Raw genomic sequence first — 27,824 nt, forward strand, 5'->3', positions numbered from 1 at the left:
CAACGTGAACGATAGGCTTCGTCGCGATTTCGTGCAACAATTGGTCCACGTACTTCGAGTTCTGCGGATATAGTTCTGTCCTGGAAATTTGTAGGTGGAATTTCTCCAGCGTCGAACTGTTCTTCCTAAAACAAACAAGAAACGCTACGTCAGTCTATGATCGAAGAATCACACGTACATCGAGCAAACCTTAAAAAAGAAACAAAACAGAGTACTTGATAATATTCAATGATATGGTACCATCAGCCAGAAACATGGGACTACTAATATTCAAGAATTCGAAAGAAAATCAGTCAGAAGATCTGTGCTATCTTGAGAAAGATTTTCATGAAAGATCTATCAAACTAGAAGAGCTAACAGGAACGATTAATAACGAGATTATTATAGCAGGAGATTCGGTAAAATCGACTGAGAAGTGATACTAAATTTTTGGCCGATAGTGTAAGTTCAGAGATGCTGAATGTCTGGGTTACACGTGTGACGGTTCAAAAAACGCAATTCGTGGCCTTTTAAAATGCATGGGACATTGTCGACACGAGCCTGACCCCTCGTTTCACGCTGGATCTAAGGGCTCCCCGCCTGTCTGATAGGCTATCCCATAGCGAGGAAGGTGTTTCCCATGGCGGTACGTGAACACCGTTAAGGCGTGCTTCTTGGCTTATCTCCGGCTGGAAGGGTTTAGTCGCGTATGCGTGACACGTGTTCACGATAACGTACATTTCCCTGTTACTTCTTCAGTCCACTAAAATGTCATCTTTTTGCTCCTTTTGTCGCTGTCTGTCTTTTCTTTCTCGTATTAGCTCAGGTTTGGAATATCCGCGGTAAAATTGAAGAAAATTATATAACGCGTACATTATTTCAAGAGAATTTTTGACACCTGTGGAGGAACTTCGATTTCTGTTAAACTTATTATTTTCAGGGATATCTGCAGGTCGTTGAAGTGTCCAATGTTTCGCAATTGAAGGCTTCGTTAAAGTCAGGATAAATGACAGTAAATTATTTCCAGAGAATGGCATTGGACGTACGTGTTAAGATAAAAAATTTATTGGATGGCCTTCGTTGATATTCGAAGCTCGATATCATCATATAGAAAAATGGAACCTTTGTGGTAAATAGATTTAATGTGATGGATAGAATTTACGGGAGATTCGATAGCGAATTATATAGAATGCCTACGGTATGTAAAAATATATAAAACATAATATACAACGAACGAAACCAATCACTATCTAGGATAAACTTCTATAAAAATTTGCCACCCAGTATATTTCCCTTTTACCTTTTCCATTTAGTACCCAACTAAAATTAAAACTCATCATTCGATTCGATTATGTCTTGACCACCTCAGTGAACTACGAAACACGCTATAAACTTTCCAAACGATCCAATAATTCCAGCCCGACTATGCTTCAACCACATTTCCACTCGATTCTTTATCCTTTTGATAGATCCATAGATTGAATCTTTACGGCGGGCAATTTTTCACTCCTTATTCGTCTAGTTGACAGTTTATAGGTAGGTGTTGCTTTAAAGAATTTCTGTTGTCCTGTGGTTTGTAAAAGAGGGTCGAAAGGGGAAACGGAAAAGGGAAAGCTTGTTTCACGACGGTTGATCTACCGTTTCAGCGGAAAGTCTTCATCCTTGTTCTCTTCCTTTTTCCGGAAAGGAAGTCACAGAATGGCTGAGCCATTGCTTGCCGACTTGCATACTGATCGTTCGACGACGCGTCGCGCTCAATCTTTTGAATTATCTGGAGAATCAAAGGAATGGCTGAACTTGCTGTAGATGCTGTTCTCGACTTGCTCTTACAGCGATTCATCTGTAGCGATTCGTAGCTTTTCCCCTCTAACGTCTGTAGATTTTTTATTCACGATAAAATTAAGTTCTTTGTTCGTTTCGTTGGTCAAAACATTAAAAAAGGTCAAGTTATAAAAATAACGAATTGCGAGAATTGCTTATTTTTTCATGCACACTGGCTCACGGGGCGACGATAGTAGCATAGGACGAAGTAGAATAAGATAGGACAAGCTAGCAATAAGAAGTAGAGTAATAAGTGTCATAGTGTACACGAAAAATAATATCATAGTATAGTGTACGAATTATGCACGGTAGTAAGGCTGATAGCTGGTAGCCATTCGAATTTGAAAGGCAAAAATTAAATAAAATAAGTAAGAATAAAATATACACTGGTCTGTCAAAAGACTGAAACACTTGTGAACATTATTTATGAATACATTATAAGTGTTATACATTTTGAAATTATATATTGTACATGCTGTGTATATACTGAGCCAATATATTTTTTGAAATTATTTTGGAATTAATTTCAAAACGTATAACACACATAGTACATTCATAAATGACGTTCACAAGTTTCTCGATCTTCTGACGAGCCAATGCACGAAACAATTCATTAATTTTAAAGTTTGAGAAAATTCATAGACAGAGAAATAAACAGAATTTTACTACGTTTTTATCGCAAACAGAAGAAAATCATCTTGGAAGAAGTTTTATGAATGATGCGTTTTAATAATGGCACATCTGATCTGTTTAGTTTAGTTCATTTTGTTAACAGGTGGGTAAAGTAAAATTTACAGGTGATATAATAATATTCGTTAATATCTTAGTCACGCCGAAGAACCAGGCCACGAAAGTTCCATCTCGTCGCAAGTCCGATGAAGTTAGCTGCGATATTGAAATCAGTTGCTCCGAATGAACACGATTTACGTCGAAAACACCTGACAGCCTAAACTTTCCCAACTCGGAAGTGGAAATCTCAATCAGTCTTTTTCCCGTGTTTGCGGAATGGTAAGGAAGAATTACCATAAAAAGTCCAACAATCACAGCTAACCACAATCTTGACCAACTTCGTACAAATAGTCTTTAAAAACCCTGTGATTATCATCTTGGACTCCTCCATTCAAATGGTGTAATATTCTCATCTGAATGTCCCAACGTGTACATTCAATTATATTCGATACTAATCTTCCACTTGTAATATGGGTTGCCGAGTTCCAGGCGAAATTTTCGTTGTTTGATTTCTCCGAAACGAAGATGTCGAAGGTACTTATTTTTATTGCAAAAGGGTTTAAGCATTTGCAAAGCAAAGTATGGCTTATATAGTATAGTAAATTACGGGCTACGACAAGTACGTTGGAATTTTTTCAGGTTCTTTTCAACACCGAAAATAAGAAGAAACCAGAGTCAAGGAATGAAAGGTCCAGGATGACGATCGCGTTAGTTTTTTTTTTTATTTATTGTTTGTTTACATTTTACAACTCGTCCATTAGGACATTTGGTAAAATATTATAATTTAATATTTGATAAAATATAGCATGTGGATGGTTACCCCCAGCGGGACTCCATCTTCCAGGCTGTTTATTGTTCTATTATGAGGTCTGCAGGATGCTTCTTCTTCAGTCTTCTTTCTATTATTGTTTTATTCGTTTCAGCAACCAGCTGATTTGGGTATGTTGCAAGTCTTTCTTTATACTTTTTTGCATATCTGGCGATTTCCTCTTTGACTGTTGGAATTTTTAAATCTTTTCGTATGTCTTCATTCCTGACGTACCATGGAGCGTTAACTATTGTCCTTAAGATTTTTGCTTGCTCTGTTTCTATTTTATTTATGCGACTCATTGCTGCCATCCCCCATAGTGGGACTCCGTATGTCCAGATTGGTTTGATTATTGTTTTGTATATATTTAGTTTATTCATTATGCTTAATTTAGATTTCCTATCGATTAACCAGTACATCTGCTTCATTTTTTCACGTATTCTGTTTGTTATTGATTTTATGCGATGCTTCCATGTAAGGCGTGTGTCTAAATGTATTCCTAGATATTCGACATACTTTGTTTGTGCTATGTGGGCGCCATTTAGTTTGATGTCTGGTGTTTTTCCTTTTCTAAGCGTAAATGTTATGTGATTGCACTTACTGGTGTTCGCTTTTATTTGTTTGCTTTGCAGCCACTTTTCTATTTTTGTAATGTGTTCTTATGGTAGTGCGGCAGTCGTTTCTGGATTTGCGTGTCTCGCTAGTAAGACCGTGTCGCCCGCGAACGTTAGAGTTTTGCTGTTGACAGTTGTTGGTATGCTGCTGTATAGAGTGTGTATAGTATTGGATCGCGTTAGTGAAAAACGATATCCCCGGAGGCTTAAGAAGATTTATGATGAAAAATATCAAGTAAATTATTTATAACGTTAAAACGAATAATACGGATTTACAATATTAAAATGTATAATGCGGACATATAATATAAAAACATAGTGAAAGATATAAAATAAAGCTTCCTTAATGCTGTTTCCATCTAGAAGCCCCAATTTTCTACGTAATTTATACCAAATTTCTTCCTCCTTGATCCGTTAGATAATCGATGACGAAACAAAATTCGGAGACGGATATCGACGACTAAAAATTGAAACGCTGGGGAAAGCAACATTTCGTATGCAAACTTAATATTTAAACGCAGCCACGTTTCCGTTTGACATTAAATTCAATGGCTGCTGGTGCAATTACTATAAAACACTCGAAGGCCGAATTGGTCGGGGCCAATGAGGGCGAAAAATATTTCCGGAATTCCATACATAACAACTATTCAGACGTTCGCCTCGTAAATTTTATAGGAATCCGGTACGGCAATAACGAGCTTCAGGGACGCTCGTAAAAGTTGCTTTTTCCTGAAAACTTTATCAGCCATCACGGTCGGCCTCGGCGCGCGATCTATTAAAATTAATCAGCACACTAATTGTCACCTTAATCATCCTGCGTCTTCCCCTCTCTACCCATTTCCCCTGTGTGCCATTATTGCGACTGAGTTACGCAACGCGTCTCGTTTTTTCCCCCCGTGGAACTTTCCCAACCAGACAATGCGGAATTCATTTATTCATAACAATGTATCTGGGTCTCCGAAACGACGAAAGATTATGTTAGAGCGATGATGGCAAGTCGACCTAGTTTTTCGAGTCGATCAAAAGAGAATAATTATTTTTCCAATCGCTTATTGTCCACTGTGATTTAGAAGAGAATTAAGTATCTTGGCGTGTTGTCGTGTGTGTGCGAGAATTAGCAATGATTCGTGAAAGTATTTGAATATTCGAGCTGCTGAACTAATTGACTCCGGCTTTCATTAATTTCACTGTACAAGTGGACGACTAATATTCGGTTTTCGAGAAATGAATAATTTAGTTTCGTAAGATGATTCGTCGAGTATGACCGGTAAACAACGACCGATTTCAAGCTAAATCGAAAAACAATAATGTTCGTAGAATCGTCACTTTCCTGTATCTCACAGTTTACGAAATTGACATCATTTTTGACATTTTCTGCAATATTTCCAGACTTTATTAGCAACGAGGTTCGTTATATCGCTGGATGGATGTTTGCGAATTCAGGGAAAATTTTTAATATACAGAAGACGCATGAAAAAAAAATGCGCATAATGGACAAAAAATATGCCAAACGCCAGTAGAAAAATGTGAATTTCCATAATTACAAAGACTAGAATGGGAAACGTCCGTAAAGATAGGAGATTTGCATAAATATCCGCAATATAAGCGTAATAATCGTGTCTTATTACATCCTTATGAAAGTTTCGCATGACGCGATGAAAGTTCCCACAAGTTTCGGAATACTTTCTCGGGTCGCTGTAGTTATGTTTTCTCGATATTAATGCAAACCATGAAAAGGAGAGCGAGGCGAGGCTTTTGCAAGACAAAGTCGATTTAAGTGAGGTCAATGTATCTCAAGGACCTTCTCGGCGAATCGACTTTATAGAAGGAATCCTAACAAGGGCGTGGATATCACGACACCTTAATTAACCAACTTCAGAGATGTTTGAAGGTGCTTTGAATTAATTGCCTCAATCCTTCGCGCATACCATATCTATACACCGGAGTCAGACTAAATTACGTCTCCCTTCTTTTCGAAATTGAGTCATTATACATTATATAACGTATATGCGCGTTCTGTCGTAAAAATAATCCAACTTTTTAAGTTTTCAGCGATGTGACGTTTCATTTGTTTTCAAGAAAAACAGTTATCATGCAACAGAGTCAAATTTTTCGACGAGTGAACTTAAACTCTGCTCTAACGTTGATCGTAATTTGTTGATTATAACGCTGTATCTAATGATCTAGCCGCCATAAACATTTCACATAATGATAACGAAGGATGTATTTCTATGTGACAAATATTTCGTATCGATGTCGCCACTGGTTTCTTCAAGTCTTGAAAAGATCGTTTCTTTTTTTGCGATAAACTGTGTGTATATCATCTTACTTTACGTCTTTTCGTGTACTTTATCAGAATAAGAAAGGGAATAGGACTGTCTGTCTAGAAGGATCTAACCAATTCAAGAAACAGATCGTGTTAGAAAATTGCTTTTTAAAAGCTCGTTTGGTGAAGACAATTGCCATCCCTGGTGAAGTCGTTGTCCAAAGAAATTCCAGTCGAAGGTTGTGCTGAAGGATGAATCTGAGCCAGAGCGTCTACTTTCGCACATAAGCTATATGAATACGTGGAGTACATTTAGGTGTAATTTATAAAATATTTAAAAAAAGAAAACATATTACCGAACAAAATATTTCCTTATTTTTTTCATCCCTTTCTTTATTTGTTCTCCATTCTCCCTTTTCCTTTATTTCTAATTTTCCTCTCTCTTGTTTCATCCCTTAATTCCCTGCATCATCACCTCTTCTATTTCCTCTTTCCATGACTTGCCATCTCTTCAAGAAGAAAATAGTTGTAGATTTTTCATATACGTAGGTAAATGAAACGTATTATTTACAAGGCGTATTTTACATAATAAATGCGTAAATATCACTTTATGGTGGAAAGCTCTGCTAAAAAATAAGAAAAACGAAATGTTTGGTTCAATCTGTCTCCCGGATGCAGATATCTAAACGACACTATCTTGATCGCGCTATCTCGAAGGCGGAAGAGTACTTCCGATCGATTTCAATTATCTTACTGCTTCTGTAAATATCAACCACGACAGCAATCATAAAATGTCTTAAAAAGCAACTTTTCCTTACATCATTCTTTTACACCGCCGTTTATAATGAAAATTAATTTCACGAATCTCCAGGGAAATACGAATCTCGTCTTGAGTGTTCAAATACAAGTAAATATCGTGTAATTTCTATAAGGAGAATTTCACACAATATAATCGTGACAATCGTGTCTCGTTATTGCGTCAACGAAATTTCAAAACATTTCATGCAACACGTACGACATGAACACGCAAGATTTTTATGGCGTTCGAATACTTTCAACGACGGATGCATATTCTTTCGTTTCAGAAGAAAGCACGGACAGCCTTTCGACCGTAGAAGAAGAAGATTGATGAACAGATCGGTGTATACTTTGGACGGTTGGTCACAGTGATCACGAAACGACCTCTGCCATGCTAATCTCCATTGTCCACTGCACCATTAATTCCAAGGACCGTCGTGTGCTGTTTTATAAATAACGTCAACCACGAACAACATATTAATGTGGTTATGATTCACTTCGATAATGTCATCTCTCGCTAACGTTCCAGAAAACGGAAGAAAAGTCTTTGTGTTATATCAGTGGCTAACGAAATTATTCGAGCAAACCACTAAAACAGAATAATTTCTTTAACGTTGGATCAAAGGTGATCGCGAAGAAAATAGATGCATTTGAGCTTATAATGAAATTTAAAGAAATATATTTCGTGACTTCGATCAGTGGCAATTTTCACAAAACTTCTTCGACGCATCATCTAGTAAACTAATCGATCTAGCTTCTTAAAAAAGCTCGAGTCGTTCGGTGCAATATTAAAAAAGTTATTCTGTTTTATAGGACGTCGAAATGCTTTCGTGAGTCACTGTACATACACGGTGACTAATTTCCTTCCATGGAAATTCGTCATCGTCGCTGCGATTCTCTTTTTGCTTCCGTGCATAATTCTTTTCACGATGAAACCGACGACGCAGTAAGATACGGAAGCAATTTGGCTTTGCATACGCTAATTAACGTAATCTTGCGAACTGCAGCTGGCGTGTGAGAACGATACATTAGACTTCTATGAGCACGTCATTTTATCGCGTGGTTTGTAGAAACCCTATGAACGTTCTTTCATGATCCTTGACAAGGGAAATGGTTATCGTTCTCCATGAAAGCGTTCTACAAGATCAAACACGAAGAAAGAAGAGAAATTAATTTTATAACGTTTTTAAGTCTCTTAACTCTCCAGTCACTGCGGGTTAGGTTACGATGCAGTACAGGAGACCCTGTTCATTTTTATATCTATCGATATTAAACAACAGCAACTGAATATAAAATCATCTAGCATTGTTATTTTTTGAATAACTTTCTAAGGAATTCTCCAATTTTCTAAGAGACCAGATTTGTTCATTTATATTCCTACCGATACGAAACAACAGCAAATAGATATAGAATCTTCTGGAATTTTTACTTTTCCAATAACTCGATATAAATTGATATTAAATTTTGCAATTTTCTCTATATATAACACTATACATCTTCCATTTTATCTACAGAATTTAAATTGTATCAATTGACCCCCACTCCCAATTCTCGGATAATTCAGATTTGTTCATTTATATCTCACTTATATAGAACAACAGCAAACGGATTAAAACCTTCTGGAATTTCTCTTCTTCGAATAACTTGATCTACATTGATATTAAATTTTGCACATTCCGTTTATATGCAGCGCCATAGATTTTCTATCTTACGTTGCACAAGCTAATCCAACAATCCAACTTCTGGTAAACGATCTAAGGAAAAACGTATCGTGCGCAAACATACTCATCGAGTTGAGAAAATGACCACGAGGGTAGAAAATGTGCCGAGACGTGTATCTGAATTTTTCCTCGTTTTCTTCTTTCGAAATCTGCGTTTACTCGACTACGTTGTTCCACATAATGCGTGCGCCTCCATTCCGCGTAGATGCGTTTAATATGCATGTTGCTGTACGTACACTCCCGAGGATTAAACTCTGTGCCAGGTCAAAGCATCGAGTTACCCACGTAACTACACGGTGATCTCGTCACCGTGGCGTCAAAACTCAACATAATTCAACGCTTGTGTTCGTCCTAACAACTTTCAGAGTTCTTACCAAGTTTAAGAGACAATCGTACGAGTTGGAGAAGAAATTTGTACCATTCTTTGCTAATTCCTACGAAAGTAGATGTAAATCACATTTCCAGACTACTTCCTCGTGCAAGGCTTGTCCTCGAATCAGGATCAATCTTAATAGAAACGAAAAATTCTTCGATCTTTGACTTGTTTGCATTTCCTTATATTACTAAAAGTATGGTAGTTTAGCCGAGAAGTTTATGGATCTGCGGCAATTTACAAAAATATTTGAATATGTATCATGAATATATTATGCTTAAGAAATTAAACAAAAATTCGTTAACAATTCATTATCGTCTCTATTAGATCGTCCCTAAAGTTTCTTTCGTTCTATAAGAACATAATAAATTTTTCATTTATTTATTTTCTGCTTTATCCATTTTGTCCTATTACTACAAAATGGATCATGCACAATTCAATGAAATAATATAAAACAAAAGATGTTGTGCGAAAGAAACTTTTAAAAGGCGACTTAAGATATCCGTAAGATTACTTGTCACGAAGAACTGGCATAAATAATCGTAGCTTTGCAACTTAACTTCCACAGATAAATAATTTAATTCGCAATTAAATACTACTACATCTATTCTCCTAATCTATATCAGTCGATCAGCACGTCCTGAGTTTTTACATTCGATTGTTATTATCTAGCAATAAGAAACCAGCAATAAGAAAACATTCAGACTCGTAAATTATCAACAACGACCGAGTATGCGGCACAGCTTGTAATTATTAAACTTCGACGTTCCGTGAACGCGTCTACACGCTGAGCTGATTCGTTATTTATAAGAATCACGTTAATTCGTTTGCGTTCCCCTTTATAGATTCAGATCGCGATGCCGCGAGATACGTCAAGCCGGCAGCTACGTGTATTTTAGTCGCGGGTAATTTCGTGGGAAACGCAGGACGGACGAGGGATCATCTTAACATTCTCCGGAGATAACCGCTTGCCTGGATTCTGTTTCCAATTATCCCCTAGGCGATCCTCGCGTCTAGACGAGGCTTTAATTCATAATACGATTGGACGGAGTCTCTCGCGACGGATTGGAATCATTCTGAAGGACGTTCATGGCGTCTTTGATAATCGGATATCAGCACAAAGATGAACGCGGGGTCCGCATCGATTCGTTAAGGGGATTAATTTTAATATCCTTGAAACTACCAGGCAGAGGAGGCCAATGCCTCTCGTTTATACGTAGTACGATATTGTCCAATTTTGTCATTAATTTAATCGTCGTGTATGACAAAATGTTTACAATTCGTCTTTCCTTTCGATAAAGAAACTACACTCGCTTTGAGTAGATAGCTAAGAATTTTCTATCACTTTGAGATATGGCTAGATGGTTCTTACGAAGAGCTTTTAGAAAGAGAAGTTTCATGGTAGACGTAACATAAAAATGACGTAGTACACTAGTGCTTATAGAAAATTTCGAGGCGCGAGAATGTACAGGATGCGGGAAATATGCAAAAATATATAAAACATCCAAAGTATGCAAGAACCAGTTTTTTTGTCTAAATTAAACTCGCAAAAAAACATGAACGCGCGTAAATATCAGCGGATCTGTACTCGTGAGATATACTGACATTCACCGATGCTCATTTGCGCATGTAAATGCAGCTTCAAAACGACAATAAATGTTACTGCATAAAATTCGCCACCGAAAAACGTATAAATCCTACAAATTTTTCAAGCGAACTGTGTATTTATAATTCCTCTGAAAAAAACAAAAAAACAAAAAAAAAAAATAAAATAAAATAAAAATAAAAAAACTACAAAGCAATCGTATCGAAAGTTTCGTGTTAATTATTTCCTGTTAACCCAGTAAACCAATTTCCAATGGAGCGGATATACACGCGGGAAAATGAAAATAGAAAAAAAAAGGCTACGTGTGGCGCAGGCATTGGTCGGTGATGATTTTTGGCGAGGGGGTGTGAAAATCGATAGGGGAGAACCGACGGCCACTGCACATATTGGCCAACCGGCAATTGATGAGATCGTTAAAGTAGGCACACCGTGCATATCTAGTTGGGGTTTCATACAATTCGTGCAAGTGTACACGAGCCTCTGTACGTGTACCTGGTCGCGCGCTTCTGTGTGCACAGGTCAGAATGCACACAGTCTACCTCAATATGCAGTGATCACTAATGCAATTTCATGGCGCATGCACGTGCAGTAACGAAGGCTTAGGTCACGCTTTCATATACACTGACTGATTACGTCTTGCCTGTCTACGTGCAGCCGTGTAACTAGGCTGTCCGAGTGTCGTTTTATGAAAACGATTCCGCGCGGAATCGAACTAGTATCCACCCTGTTCGCCGTATTAATTAACTTTCTTGTTTAGTTTCGTCGGACACTGCGGTCCGAGTTCTTCTCCGACTTCAATGGATTATTTTTAAGCAAGAACGTTAGCTGTCGCTATACCGGTCTATTTCAAAATTCAAAAATCGATCTACGAAATTATGCTGGCGACAATATCGCAGGCGACGCGACGCGTAACGTTTAATTCGCAACTTTCTTCTCGAATTCGGAGTTTGTAAAGTACAATGTGAGCATATAAAGAGGTGAAAGTGAAAAGTACTTCTGACGATACAAATAAAATTTTCTTCTTTTTATACGTTTCAGGTATCTCACATGTTTTGTTTACCTAAATAAAACGCTACGCATCCTCTATCCATCATATCTTTGCGAGTATTTTACTCTGCGCAATGATAAATGTCGATTTAGGAATAAATGTAGAAATTCATGTTTCACATCCGATGAAAGAGTTACGAAAACAAACGTTCGAATCTGTAGTTCGTCACCGAACGAAGAAACTGAGATATTTATAGTATTCACAATAAAACATGTTCTGTCTAAATCATAGAAACAGTTTACGTATCTCTGACTTGTTTGCTCGGCCTAGTTAGCTAACATATAACAACTACTGTTCTTTTCTTTTTTTTTTTTTTCATTTTTCAAAATACGTTAAAACATTTGAAATTCACCGTATTCCTTACCTTTCAAGCAAAGTTGCGTTACGCAGGACTCCTGCGAATTAACTAAAATTATTTCACGCTAAATAATTCTCGAAAACGAGAAACAAAAAGGACACAAGGGAAATTATAAAAAATGTTGCAATTAGGAACAACGTAATTATCATTTTATTCTCATGGGAGAGGAAAAAAAGGAGAGGAGTGTTGCATCGATACTCGACTGAAATATGCAAATGAAGCGGAGCAGCTTGGTTTCCCTGGTAATATCCGTAGGTTACTAGAAACGAGACGGACGTCTTTTTTCTTTGGACGGATGTTCTTGCGAACAGGACAGGCCGCGAAATTCACACGAGAGGAACAGGACAAGAGACGAAAATTGGGAAACTTCCCGGAAGCTTCGGTTTCTCTCCACTGGTCTGGAAAAAGTTCCTAACGACAGCCTGCACTTTTATCGGAGTAAATAATTATCGGTTGCCTGTTCGATTCGCTCGCTCCCTGTATATTTTTCTTTTAAAATGAAACGAGAAATTCAGCAATCGAAGCCTGCCGGTGTAAAAACAATCAACGTTGAACGAAGTCGCTCGTTATCGACGATTGGATGATGGATGGCGACGAGATGTTCAGAATAGCAAAACCGTGATACGTTTTGATTAGAAGAAATCCAACGAAAGCGTCTCTTGATCTTTGCTCTGTTTGCCGGCTTCTTATCTCGAGAAATTTATAAAACTGGCAATTAACCTTAATCGAGTTAGCCTTGACTGATGAATCTTATCCGCGGACTGACGTTTCTCGACGTAAGGTATGAAAAAGAAGCGACGTCACGTGAAACCAAACTAGCATCGAGATGTGCAATAAACATCATTGCCAAGATTCCCGAAGCTAAACAGAATTAATTGAATCTTGTGAATATTTGAAACGCCATATTAAAGCGAACTATTGCTAATAAAATTGAACGGACGTCATACGTTATCTTTGATTTAAGCAACGCCGAGTGGAGTTTTTAAATTCATTCTCCGAACTAACAAGACTTCAAAATTCATTTCTTCCTTTTACCCGATCGATTCCTAATTTCCTTTAAACATTTCTTTAAAATAGAACAACAAAGGAGAAACATTGCGTCGAGCGATAGACATGACTAAACAATGCAACAAACATCGTCAAACTTCATTGCCTAAACCAACTTAATATTCAAATCTCATACTGAAATTCTATTCTGAAACTGAACAAAACCAACTCCATATACTAAAACAAATCAAATTCGAGTGACGATGAAAATTGATTATCATCTGTTAGATGATCAATCCTTAGACAAAGTCAAGCTTCGTTTCTTCTGCAATTCCATTCCTCCATCATTCTATGTAATAAAACGTTCAAGCTTACGTAAAACCAATTGAGATTTAAACTGCCTTTTCTTTAAGTTAATCAACTGCGACGATAAGAAAATTTCACAATTCATTATCGTTTCCTGTACGATAATAATTAATTCTCAACGCATTCTAAGATCTCTCATATAGGCCGAACTTCGCCCCCTAAACTAATCCATTTTGATAATAAAAAATCAATGATACGATTTATATATAAGCATTCGAGCGAATATACAAGCGTCTGAAACTCGAACTCCAGTTCCTAAGCTAATCCATTTCACTGATAAAGAATCGATAATACACTTTCCGTTCTCCGCGCGCTAAAAGAATCTGTCTGCAACGAAATAAAAAAAAAAAAGGAGGAGAACGCGATCAAACTTATTGGCCATAAGTGAATTATCAAGTGAGCGAAGAGAGTCGATTGCTTCTCCTTTGAGACGTATGATCCTGGATCCAGGCAAACGAGCCCGGCCTGATTAGGTGGATTGTCTGATTAGTCTGTTTCCCAACGAGTGGGGAAGGGGTTAGCCGGAAGTCAAGGAACAATCGCGAGTCTTCCGGTGTGGCTGGCAGCCGGCGTGTACGCGAACAAGCCAAACTGCAAACCGAATCTTCCGCCGTTAGATTGAGTTCGGAAACACGCGCGCCAGTCGAACTAATCTCGCCCCATCCTCAGACAGGTTGCCACTTGCGAAGCATCCCCTTTCTCAGCCGTGTCTGTAACTCCATCAGGGACTAGGATTTAAGCTTCGTTCGCATGTACGAGCGATCGCTAGCCAGCAGATTCGAAATCCACAGGCTGGACGTACGCTGAATTTCTCCGAATCCCCAGTCTTGAGATGAATCTTCAATGAAGATGGATCCCATTTCCGCTTCTATGAACTGACAAGTGTTATCGGATGGACGACGCTTTTGGTTTCTTAGAGTTCACAGGTAACGTCGATGATTTTCAAGCAAGTTTCACTGTACTGGCGAGGTTTCAACGATGCTGATGGAGTAGTTGAAGATCGTTTGAGACGTGAAACGTTTGCGAGGAATAATTGGAGTTATTCGACGTTCCTTGGGTCGAAAATTTCCAATCTATTTCTCTGTTTTGGCTACCGTGTATTTCCTCGTGCTTCTTTGGTCGTTTTTGTTGGCTTTTAATTAGAAAATGTTAGGAATAATTCTCTTCATTTGGATCGATTTTTGACGAAAGAAATTTAACCTGTTACTTCTCTAACTTTGGGGGGGGGGGGGGGGCAGAGATTGAACAACGAAGAGAAACCAAGAAAACTGTCGGCTCAGATTCATTGAAACTGAAGACGCTGAATGCAACCGAGAATGATAACCAATTCCAGTTTCGTGATTACAGATATTTCAAGTCTTGCAATTAGATAGTTACACTCTGAACCTGCCAGTCTCTTAATTGCTCGTATAATGAACCTGTATGCATCAAGAACCATACTGGCAATTACGATAATTACGACTTACGCGAAACTCTGATTTCGCAATGAAGTAAATCTTGCACGACGCCGTACAAAGAGACTAACAAACAAAAAGAGAAGAAGAAGAAGACAGAAACTATCACGTAAAACGTGATACGGACAAAAGGCGAATAATCTAATCTCAAATAGATGCAGGTATTTCAAAGTGACACAACCCAAACAAGTGTCTTAGAAAAATCGAAGAGATTACAGAAAGATTAGGGAAAGCTGGCAAAAAGACAAGAACTCTAGGAAACGATAGTCGAATATTGTTCTTGGAATCTTTTTATTCTTATTCTTTCTATCTTCGGAGGAATCTTCAGAGACACTAACTTTTGTCAGACACACACACACACACACACAGCATTGATTTATTTTTGCTTGCGACGCTTTTGAAACGCGCGATACAGCGAAGGCCGCAGGTATTCCGGTCTCTACCGGAATCTTAAAAAGAGAAATTGGAGAAACTATAAAGCACGGAGGGTAGCTAATGGGCAGCGGCACTTACCACTGAATTTTTTAGAGTGGCTTATCCACGTGCTGTTGAAGAACAAAGAAGGCGTGAAGCCAGCACGAGGAGGAGGAAGCCAGGGGAAAGAGAAGCGACGGGTTGAGAAAGAGAGAGAGCGGAGAGCCACGAAGGTGGCGTTCATTTGTTATTCATAGGGTCGCCATAGCGCTGGCACGTCGTCGAACAGGTTTCGAACACGTTCGCCAAGAGGACCACGAAGCCCGCAAACTCATCCGACAACTTCAATTACACACATCTCTTCTGATCGCGAGCCGTCAGCTTTCGAATATATGTATTTCGGATATTCCATAATTGAAAAGTTTTCTCAAAAAAAAAAAAAAAAAGAAGTTTCGCAAGAATGCAGAATGCGAAATTAAGTGAATTAAAAAAGCTCTGTCATGTCTCATACAGTACGTGTTATATGGAGCGTTGATTTTTGACGAATTTGAGAAGACGAAAAATTTACGTATACTTCAACGTGCACTTTCGATTTGCGAACAATTTGAATATTAAAACGTTCATTCGTCTTAATCGATTGAAATTTTATTAATAGGCGGAACTGCGTCGTCATCTATTTCGATAGCGATGTAAGTTCATTTCCTGTAATCTGCATCCTGTTCAGTCGAATGATCGATAATGAAAAGCAAATGACAACGAACGTAATTCTAACCTTTGTACCCGACATAATATTGCGCGTGCGGATGTGAACAAGCTGTTTAAATACGATCCAGTAATATACTCGTAAATTATTATTATTATTATTATTGTTATCAAATAAAATTGTTACAGTTAAATGTAATTATCATTACATTTAACGGATTTTTAAATTAATAATAGTCTTACATCTATATCGGATCGTATCAAAGTGCAAATCTAAGATTGCACATGTTGTCGTTATCTTATTTTCTCTTCTCCATGAATAACCTCGTATCAACAATCGGCATCCGATGACGATACACGTACGTATGTTGCGGTCTAATATTATAATATTTATTTCATTTCACTCTATTAATTTTCAAATATCATGCAAGATATTTACAAAGGGAAATAATTAAATTAAAGCATAAAATATAGATTTAAATAACTAAAATTGAACCAATTGTACAGTTCACTAACTTTAAAAGTAGCGTAGGTTCGTTCACAGTGCTGAAAAAGGATATTGGCCTAGTTAATATTCCGAGTAGCTCGAGCAACTAACAAATAGAGACGTGGACAAACTAAGTAGACCGTATCCGGATTTTTCAATCGATGGAAACGCGAACACTTGGATATTTCAAAACAAAGGAAAATACGCTTTCACCGCTTTCGAAATGAAGGATCCATATAAAAGATTCTGAAAGTTCATTAGATGGATAACGAGACACCACTGTCGTGATTATATTGGTCAAAGCTGAAACCAATTTGAGAATGTATATAGAAATTGCAAGATACTGTATTTAATTCATAAAAATCAATATTAAATTCAGCAGAAGACTTATAAATCTTTTCGCACAGTCTTCCGCGACGTTCTCTCTTCCTTCAAAACGAAGAAGACCATCGAGAGTAGCTTTCCTTCGTGAAAATGAAATGCTAACACAGTTTTAATAATAACAGAGTCCCGTGTTGCGAGGATAACGGTGCTCGCGCAAGGAAGCTAAATTAGCCAATTAAAAATTGAACCGCCAATTGAATTCACCTTCTTTCGCGTTTATCGTACGAAGCACACGCTATCGTGTATCACAGGCTAATTATCGATCAATTGGAACGAAACGACAATCGAAAGGTCGGCCAATTATTTTGTTTGAAGGTGCGTCGATCAACGGAATCGTGCAGTTACCGCGCGTTGAAACCGACATTTATCACATCGAACGCGAAATTACGATAGATAAGAACAATAATTATCGATAACCGCGAATGTGTCGATAGGGCAGAAACTCCATTAATACGTCTCTGCTTGCACGTAATTACGCAATATCGAAAATCCAGCGAATCTATAACCGTATAATGCCTCGGAATTAACGTGATCTAACGAAATTACGGGTAATGTGATATTCGATTAATGAGTAACGTATATATAACACGAGCTGTTTAAGATGAGAATAGAGAGAACGATGCACAATCTAAGCCACGGCTAACAAACGATGAATTAAATACCAAGCGAAATTAGTAGTTGGAACGAATCAATATTTACTAAATTAATACGAACGAAGAGAGGCAGGTTCATTAATTAGCGAGCAATTGCCCGGTGTGCTTCTCAAAAGCATATCGCTGGGCCAATAGAATGATTCGTCTGCCAGAACTACACTCGAATCACCACATACGAGTTACGATGATACAAACTATGAATCGGCAGGTCGTGCATAATGAGAGAGGCACGTCCAAGAACGACTATCGTGATTATATCAGCGAAATTTGGAGCAAATTCTAAAATGTATATGGCAGTCATCGTGAATGCATTTACGGTTTAATCGCAAAATTTTTGTTCGTTCAATTACTAAAATATATATAGAGAAATATGAGAATACGAATTGATAAACTATACTAAGTATAATGTTTGTGATATTAATATATAATAAATAAAATTAAGACGTAATTCACAAACTTCATTGATATATCATTGCGGATCCTCATAGTGGAACATATTCAATTTTAATTAACCAAGGAATCGATAACTTTGAAGAATATTTCTTCTCGACGAAAATTAATGTCTAAGAATATTCGAAGAAAATATGTGTCTATCGTTAACAGACTACGAATATTGTCGCGTGAATAAAATTTAAAAAAAAAATGGAATTCAAACAGGGATGCTTCATCCCTTGAATACTCTAACAAGTATTATACTTTAGATATTTCATGTGTATCGTATACATTTTTACATCTTCAAATATCTGGTAAACGCATAAACATTCGCAGTCTCATCATTAGTAGGAAAGTGCTTGCAAAACACGCTACGAGTGAAACAAGTTTCTCAGGAGGAAAAGGAATCTTATGCGTGCATTTGGCTCACATTCACAAAAAGGGAAAGTGTATCTGTAGGAAAACCTGAGCGTGCCACTTGTTTGTTAGTTGTAAAGAAAACTGAACGTTCCGTTCGTTGAGATAAATGGCACGGACAGAAGTCAAGAAACAATTAACTAACGTTTATTAGAATTGATATTTTTCTCTATGGAGGCGGCACTGTGACACCATCTTCTAACATTATTAAATAACTATTTCGCTTAAGGGGAATTACACTTAAACTCTAGTATTCTCATTGGCGTGTAGAATATTTTCCAATGAAAGATGAGAATTTTTCAATTTTGTCACTTCCGGTGCTATTTACGAGACTCTACAACGAACGTTTCTCACGGGCAAACTTAAATCAATTTATTAGAACCCTATCAAAATCTAATTAAACCCAACCTAAGCATCTCCAGTACATTTTGAATGTTGAGTAAATTAAATGGAAATTGAATGAATTAATTAGCGAATAACTGCTCCGATGCACTTCTGGAAAATACATCGCTAGACTACTAGAATGATTCCTTGACCAGAACTACTCTCGAAACACCAGAGACGAATCATGACGATGTAAATTATAAATCAGTCGGCCGTACATTAAGCAGGGACCTTAAGAAGGCTGCATCGACCTCTTGAAATCGTTCTCCTACGTCTCGACGGCTTCTCAAAGGCGCCGTGGCAGCGTACATACGAAATGAGATCCAACCCTTCAAAATGCGCGTGCACACGACCGGAAGTTAACCCTTCGAGAAATAAGCCATTGAGGTCGGGCCATTATCAATCTCTGATTTTCTTTTTTAGAACTTCTCTGCTTCCCAACGTTGGACGTTCATGGTACAATAAAAAATCAGTAGAAGGCGGAATTCAGAGAAAACTTTTGGATCGTAAAATTTCATGGTCGGTATTAGACTGCGAGATGTTTTCTATAGAGTTGAAGAATTTGGAAAAAAAGGCACCTTGAAATTTGTCTGTTTTACAACGTTGAAAATTCTTCGGTATAAAAAAGTTTAGGTACTTGAGTAAAATTAGCAGATAATTTAATATAGTAGTTACAGTTTGAAGATTGATTCGTAATATCTTATGAATAATTCATTTTCCATTTTACATGTCTTTGATGGAAGTCATCAGTTGTAATATACTAATCTTTAAATCTTAAGCAAGTCCCGATCTCCACGAATAAATTAAAACAACCTGTCTGACCACTGAATTTCAGATATCCATAGGAATCAACGAAAGATGAAAATAAAATCTAAACACAGATTTTCTTTATCCTGTTCGAAACATTAAAAAGAATATTATTTCGTACACATTTGCATACTGCTTGCACTCTGTACAATCGTGTACCATTAAATTTTCCACAAATGCGTAATTATCCGCATTCTGATCATAAAGAATATACTATACTTTAGACGCGACATATATATTTGCATATTTATACACGTTGCGGGTATTCTTGCACACATTTAAATTCCCCGTAAACGCGTAAAAGGCCCTTAGCATGCTAATCATCGACGCATGCCATCGTTCCAGCAGATTCCACAACCTGTTAAACCAGGTCAAGGAATCGGATAAACGTACGTACAGTCGGAGCCTGTGTCTCTAACCATAAAACAAAACATCGACGTTTAACACCTGTCCAACATCTCCGCTACGAGCGACAAATTTTAACGGTGACACGGGTCGTACAGATTTTATTAGAAGGCTGGCCGACCGTCTGTTGAATCGAGTCAAAGTTAGCATGAGAACGAGCGGAGATAAGCCATTGGGAAGGACGCGGCGCGTGGATGTCGGCATTCCCTGGCAAGATTTATCGTTCGAACAAAACGGAGACAAAGACGTCGTCGGGCGGAGGCCACGTATTTTACGGGACATCAGCAATTCTCCTGGGCAAATATGCCTGGTTGTTTGTTTTAGAGGCGGTTCGCCGCGATTCAACGAGCGCCCGCGCGACGTACACGCTTCGTCCTCGCCTCTCTTCGAGTCTTCGCGAACGAAGGCGTGATCCACGAATTCTAACGAGGCTGTGTGTGCAAATTTATGCGCCTCGAGTGCACCGTGCGTTCCAAAGTTCCGCTCGAACCTCGACATCCTCTCTCTCTCTCTCTCTCTCTCTCTATCGTCATGGTCGTTAGACATCTAACGGAGAACCTTCGAAAAGCTCCACTCGGTTGCTATACGCACGTTAGCTTGTTCGAATGTTTGGAACATTGGTTTTAAATAAAATGAATATAATTGTGGGAGAGAAGATTTGGAAAATTTGCGGACGGCGTTCGAGGTACGCAAGTTTCAGGTGAGATGTTTTTCAGGTTTGTAGGTAAAGCCCGCGTGAGCTTTCGAGAAAGAGAAAGAATGCGTTGCAAGGGCAACGAATTTGTATTTTGGTTTGTACAAGTATGAGTTAATTAAAATGAGGGGATAATGTATGGGAATATTTGAATACAAATTATGAATTTATTAATTCAATTCAGAATCTTCTATATATGCCTGAAATATACTATAAAATCTGAATAATCTAATCGATATAATCTGATTGTTATACATATTCATTAAATATACTATAAAATATGAATAAATTTATTAATTCAATCCAGATCTCGTTATATATGCCTCAAATATACTATAAAATCTGAATAAACTAATCAATATTTCTGATTAAAAGAACGCAAACTGCTATAACTTTGATAATATGACTATTAACGAAAACATTAAAAAGTATATGGAGTAATAGTTAATATAACGGGGAAACAAGTATTTATCCACGTAATTAGCAAAATATCATTCAAATCTTTAGAAACACACCATTCAAAATGTACACAATTCCTATTACAATATAAATGTTAGACGTTTATCATTTTCATTGCCCTGATACATCCAGTGTTGATCTAAAAATGATATAAAAGTATAATAAAACATAAGGGAGGACTACAGGTATTGAACAAAATATGCAAACACCTCTTGTATATAAGAGGTGCTTCCACTATTCTGACCATTCCCTTGTATGTATAGAAAACAGGTAATAAGACAGAATAATAAAACGTGCCAGGGGATTGGCGTATCAAATCGACGACACGACAGGAAGAAGATTTTTTTGAAGAAATCAGATACAATTATAGAGGAGGAGGGTTTGAAGAGTTTGAGGAGTTCGGATTGCAAGGAAAGGGAATGAGAATGTGGCTCGAAGAACCTCGCGGCGAGTTTTGTGATACCCTACAGATTCGTGAAGCAGTTTAGGAAATCCCGAAGGATTCGTGAACTAGTAGTTAGGAAGTCTCGCTAGATTCCTGGATCGATTTCAGAATTCCTCTGGGATATGTGAATCGTGTGAGAAGGGAAAAATCTGTGGACCAATTTAAGAAGTTTGCAACGACAGATATCTCGTAGTTTGAAACGTATTCTTAGTAAGTAACCTTGCTTTCGCTTAATTATCCGGTTAATTAATTTTCTTCGATATTCTTTGATTTATATATATGATTGATCTGTCGCCGATAAAACAAAGCAACGAGACTATGTATCTATTAGAATCTTTGTAGGCTACGTTTTTAAAAATCACGCTGATGACGACCTTTCTGTTATTCCTTGAATCATTATTCTATGTCTCTCCTTTAGAGAACCTTTAATTAATCGGTTACAGTCATTTAAATGCGTTCAATCGTACAGGAATTAGCTAAATTGCTTTTTCATTCGAGAAATATTCTTTCCGGTTAAAAATAATAGAAAACACATCTCGGCATGACAAGGTAACAAGATTATTTTCGATAGCCACTCTGAAAGCGTTGAAGGGAGGAACTCGACAGTGAGAAGTTGTCTTTATTATTTAGGGGATTTGTATTCTTTGTAAGGCGACGTATGTCACGGAATCGAATTTGGACAAAAGGGAGGGACGTTCTCACCTCTTCGCATTGATATTCCCGTACCGATAATATTTCCCTCTGATGCAGTCCAGATCTGGTAAGTGCACAATATGCATTATGCATGCCCTCTACTGATATCGTCGTATACACTGGGACGATGGTCTACGATCGTCCTGCATCGACCATCTAAATCATTCACTCTGCCAGCTATTTTCGCATCTTTTCGCAGTGACTACTGTGCCGTTAGAAAAATAAAAATAAAACGGCGCATGATTTAAATCGATATTTGATGACAGATATAGAAATATGACAATTTTTCAGCTTGTCCAAATTATAAATGAAAACTAGTGCTTAATTCTTGCGGATACACGCCATTATCATATTATTTCTATTTCCAGTGAACATATCAGTGTAATGTCAGCTTGAGTATCAGATTTTAAACATAAATGAGTAGAAATCGTATTATTTCTACTTCCAGTGAACATATCGGTGTAATGTCAGTTTGAATATCAGATTTTAAACATAAATGAGTAGAAATATGCTTGGATTGTCAAAAATCTAAAGCGCAAAACTCAAATAACCACATTTTGCGAAGATAGCCTTTCGTTCGATCTAGAAAATTTCTTGCTGATCGATATAGCTTTGTTTGGTCCCGTTAATATAAAGAATAAAAAGAAAACGTGAACCAATTCCTACTATTGTATACCAGTGGCTAAAGCACCGGTAAATTCACACGCTACTTTGGTCAACCCGATTTTACAACACTGCTGCCAACGACACTTGTCTCTGACATGCCAAACAATACCTAGCTTTTATCTACAAATCGAAATAACCAGTTGAACATGATAAAGAAGAACACGAAGTCACGTTTCCTAGCTTTTACAGAGAAACAGGTTTAACGATTCACTACGCTTTTGATCAACCTCGTGTTACCAAAATTCCGTCCGTATATTTGATTTTGCAACTGAACACATGATTTCTCGTTCCATTCGAAATCTTCCAACTATTTCTGTCCGTAATATAATTACAATATCAAACGTTAAAATATTTATAATTATTATAGAGTTGAAACATTTTTTGTCTTGTAAAATACAAGTATTTTTGACCTCCATAAAATTTGCTCGATTTACCAACTATTTTTCATAAACCTACATCTTTCGACCTGACAGGATAATTTACACTTTCATTTTAATTATACTACATTTATTATTATATTGTTATATCATGTTACATTGTATCATTATATTTATTTTATTTGCACTAAAATTCTCCTGTTCAATCGTAAAATGACGTTAAAAAACCAGGAAATGAAAAAGATCTGCCAAACATATTTTTCTCCCGCAGCTTTTAATCGATAAAATCTTGTCTAAAAAGAACGTTCGAAACTGTGAAGCAAGTCGACGGAGAACACTTGTTGCGAGAAAGCGAATGAACAACTGGAAAATAAAAGGAAGAGGCGGATTTATTTCTCCGAGGTTTGATCCTATCAAATTCGTCGGATAGTTAATCCACCAGAGAGGGATGAAATTCCGAAAAGGCGCTCAGCCTACAATTTCTTTCATCACGATGAACAGACGAAATACAAAAGTGGCATTTTCACTTTGCCATTGAATAGAGTTCCTTTGGCAAGCGCCTCCTCATGCATATGGATCAGCCATTCATCATATTTTGACGGAGAACGTTCCCACTCTCGCGCTTCTATCCGGTATTAACACGGAATAATTATGTCTGGTTCGTCTGCTGGAAATCAATCGATGAAGTGTCGATTTTATGCAACGGGTCGAGTAATAATCTCGCGCTGCTTTTTTATTCAAAGTTGCTCGATTGATCACGGCCGATCTCGCCGTGTAACCGTGTTTGTTCTAAAGTTCCAGTCTAAAGTTTATGCTTACGGATCAGAATATTTTCGATTGGTTGAATACATTCTTCCCTCCTTTCTCTTTCTTTTTTCTCTTTTTCTCTTTTTTTTTTTGCCAACACTTTTGTAACCAAATTTTGTCCTAAAAATGAGGTTTCTTCCGCAGGAATTTTCATAAAGATGCATATTTCTGAAAATTCCTATGTACGTGCTTCCGTAGCTTTTATCACGTAGAGAATGGAAATTTTTGGTTCTTTTCTAAGTCACGCCATTTCTGAAAAGTGCGCACCGTCAGATAGAGTGCTCGCTCCAACGCCGTCATCTTGTTGAAAAATAAATAAATAAATAAATAAAGTAAAATTTGTTCTTTACTCGTCGATGGTAATGGAGCGAGTGCGATCAAACAGATGTTCTATCGTGTTCGTTGTTTAAGAGAGAAAATTGCGAAAAAAGGTGTGACTTTCACGCGTTTGAGATATCATCCCTCCATAATCGTGCTCTTTGTCAACTGATAGAAAGGTCTCCTTTCTATCTGAGGATCACGCGATGATAAAATCACGCTCGTAAGATTGTTTCGTTGTTCCGTAGTTTTTATCTGCTGCAAGGAAATTATGCAGTGGTCTCTTATCTGATAAAGAACGAAATTGTTTGGACCTCTTATCTCCTTTCGCCGCTCTTGATGATTGTGATACACGTGCCGCGAGATTGTATTTTTAGAAAATTGCTGCGAAATTCTGCGAATGTACAATGCGTTCAATTAATTCTCAGCTTGTAAGGAAAGATTAAAAATCTTCGAAGCGGAAATGTTAATCCTCGAGATCGAGATATCTGGCGTGTTCTTCTATATGCTTCAAGTATCAATTATGATTTTAAAATATTTTACAAATCAATTACACGCTTGAAATGAGATAATTATTGCACTACATTTCACGATATTTAATTTATTTATCGTAACTTGGCGTGTAAAAGGATTACAGAAAAATCAGATAAACGTTTGAAATTCCTTCTCTGTTATTTTCTGTCATATAAATTGACAATTTCAAAGCGTGTTATTCTATTTGAAAAAATCGTACGTTCGACGATGGTTAATTAAAATTCGGAAAGTTCTGTCAGTCGTAAAAAATTAAAAATATCAAGAAGTGAGCCATAATGAATCGCGTATAAGATCTGCGAAACACGTCACCGTGGTCTTGTTATCAATTACACACGAAATTATCAGGGCAACACGTTACATAAATTTATTATGAATATGCATGCGATCCGACGTAACTTCTCTTCGCGCATCATCACTGATCAATGCAAATTGGATACCACGAATTAAGCGCAAGATGACAGGATGGCGAGATTGCAACAACCGCAGGGCAATCCAATGTCGTATACGCCATAGGATATGGTCCCGTAACCCAACGCTTCCTCCCATCTTTCCCATTGTCCAAAATAATAAATCGGGAAAATCATATGGATTCATAGAATCAGAGATATCGCTTGAATCTGTTACGATTCCAAACACGTATGTACCTTGTGAAATAATTTCTTATTTTAAATGACGATTTTATAATAGAAGCATCTTCTAATTACTGTCAAGCTTGCAAAAAATCTTTTCTAAAATTAAGTCCACGTGGTTTGTCCACGACGATAAATTTCTCGAGTCTGAATAACATTTTCAAGTAACAAATGATTTATTTCCATAGGTTTGTGTATCGCAAAGGGATGCCATAAATTATAGTAAATTGCAAAGTGAAATTTAAAAAATGATAGTTACAAATTACACAAGCGTGTTCGAATAATTTTCTCTAATTTACCCTATTTTTCTTTTTTTTTTTTTCATTTTTTCCCACTCTTCTCTATTTTTCAATTTTGCAGTTGAAATTAAAGTGAGACAACAATCGACGTTAATGTGAACATTTCTGCAACGATGCAATTTTTCGCAGATGGCAACAATTTGATGACACTCCCTTTCGAGCCAAAAATTTCATTTCAAACTCTGATCAAAATTTTAAATATACATTTCTTTTGTTCGCGCTTGCGTTTCAAGCGTTTATGATTGATGCAACTGCGACGTGATTAAATTCATTATCGTGGGGAATAAATGTTAAGAACGTTGAACGCGAAACTGTTTAACGAGTCGGTGATTTCCATCGAAATCGCGATTAATCGAGTCGTTCGACGGTTTGGAAACGTTAAGTGTCTAGAGGCTCGGAGCTAGAAATTGATTTCTGCGTCGACGAACCGGAGACACGGAATTTAGCGAATAAGCTGCTCCACCGGAGAGAAAAAGGACGCAATTTCGACTGTTCTTCTGTGACGCTGCGAATCGATTACTCGGAGAACAAGGCGCACTTTTCTTCCAACGAAAGGGTAAAGTCTCGGCAAAAGGAACGCGCGGAATTTCAATTTCCAGGGCCCATCCATTGATAAATGCCCTCTCCATTAATTGTTTTGTTGAGTTTAACCCTTTAAACTTTACGCTACATTAGCGATTCATTTATTCTAGCCATCAGCTTACCGATTTGTATTGTCCTTTAACCTTTAAACCTTTCTATGTATAGATTTTCTACTAATTAGTATGAAAGTAGTATTCTAGATTTATCGTCAAAGTAAAATGATTTTATTATTATTTACATTTTTTTATAGATCATATCGCATGGCAAAATTTGGAGAATTTGAACTTTGATATTTAAATTTTTGAGCTACATGTATTATTCGTTTCTTAGCTTCATAGTTAATTAGGTTACGATTACTTTCTGCCATGACTTGAAAAAATATAACGAATTTATTTACTATATTGGCGAGAAGATCCATTAGTATAATACGCGAGGAGAAAGATAGTAAGCGAGCAATCAATTAATTATAACTTAATAGCTAAGATTAGTTCTAGCTAGTACGTAATTAACAAAAAGTAACTAAGCAGGCATTTGAATAGAACTTAAGTACGCAGAATTACTAACTAATGAAGTAACAACGAAAACAATGAATTTCTCCTAACGATTAACGAGCCGTTTAGAAGGCATATTAATGAATTTCGTAAATCGAAAAGCAGGAAAAGACGATGATATTCTAAGCACCACTTTTCGAAATTCACCTTGAAATTTACTACTATTTACACCATCTCGCGACAAATTATGCAAATAAATAATTTTTAAATTAACAAAAAGCAACGTGGATGAAGTACGTAAGAGGGACGATGAGTAATAGCAGCGAACAACTGGTTTACATCGTTTTAACTCTCAACCAGTCGAATATTTCTAGCATTTATCGCGAGGTTTCCGCGAAGAAAAAAGAAGAGAAGAAGAGAAATTTCAATTCAGAATCGATTTAATTTAGCGATGTAACCTTAAGATAAGAAGGAGCTGTGAATCTACTCTAGAAGCTTATAAGAAGATCACAATTTTCCAGGATTTCTGCATCAATTCAATAATGTACTCGATTCAATCTGTCGATGCATCGATTTTACTCGCGTCAAGGAAAAGCGAGGGATAAGCAAAGTGAAATTTCTTGATATTTTTTGTTGGCTGGCGAAGGAGCCAATCGCAATCGAATTTATCGAAAAATGAATTGATTTGCTTGTGTAAAGTGATTACCATAAACGTTCCATGGTGGTTACGGAAAGCCTCGAGAGTTATAGAGAACGTGTCGTCCGTTGCTGCAACTTCCGCCAGCCACAATATTCACCGACCTCTGTAAACATCTGT

The 27,824-nt window shown here is 37.2% G+C and overlaps 1 protein-coding gene across 1 annotated transcript in view; it reads right to left on the minus strand.

The window, feature by feature from the left end:
- The window catches only part of LOC122575051 (extracellular serine/threonine protein CG31145), a 94,927-nt gene that overhangs the window by 29,308 nt on the left and 37,795 nt on the right, over positions 1–27,824 (minus strand). The window contains exon 2 of the mRNA XM_043743433.1: positions 1–125. Within this exon, the coding sequence (XP_043599368.1) occupies positions 1–125 (125 nt within the window). The remainder of the gene's footprint in view (positions 126–27,824) is intronic.

The sequence above is a fragment of the Bombus pyrosoma genome, linkage group LG14, assembly GCF_014825855.1.
Source record: "Bombus pyrosoma isolate SC7728 linkage group LG14, ASM1482585v1, whole genome shotgun sequence".
NCBI lineage: Eukaryota > Metazoa > Arthropoda > Insecta > Hymenoptera > Apidae > Bombus > Bombus pyrosoma.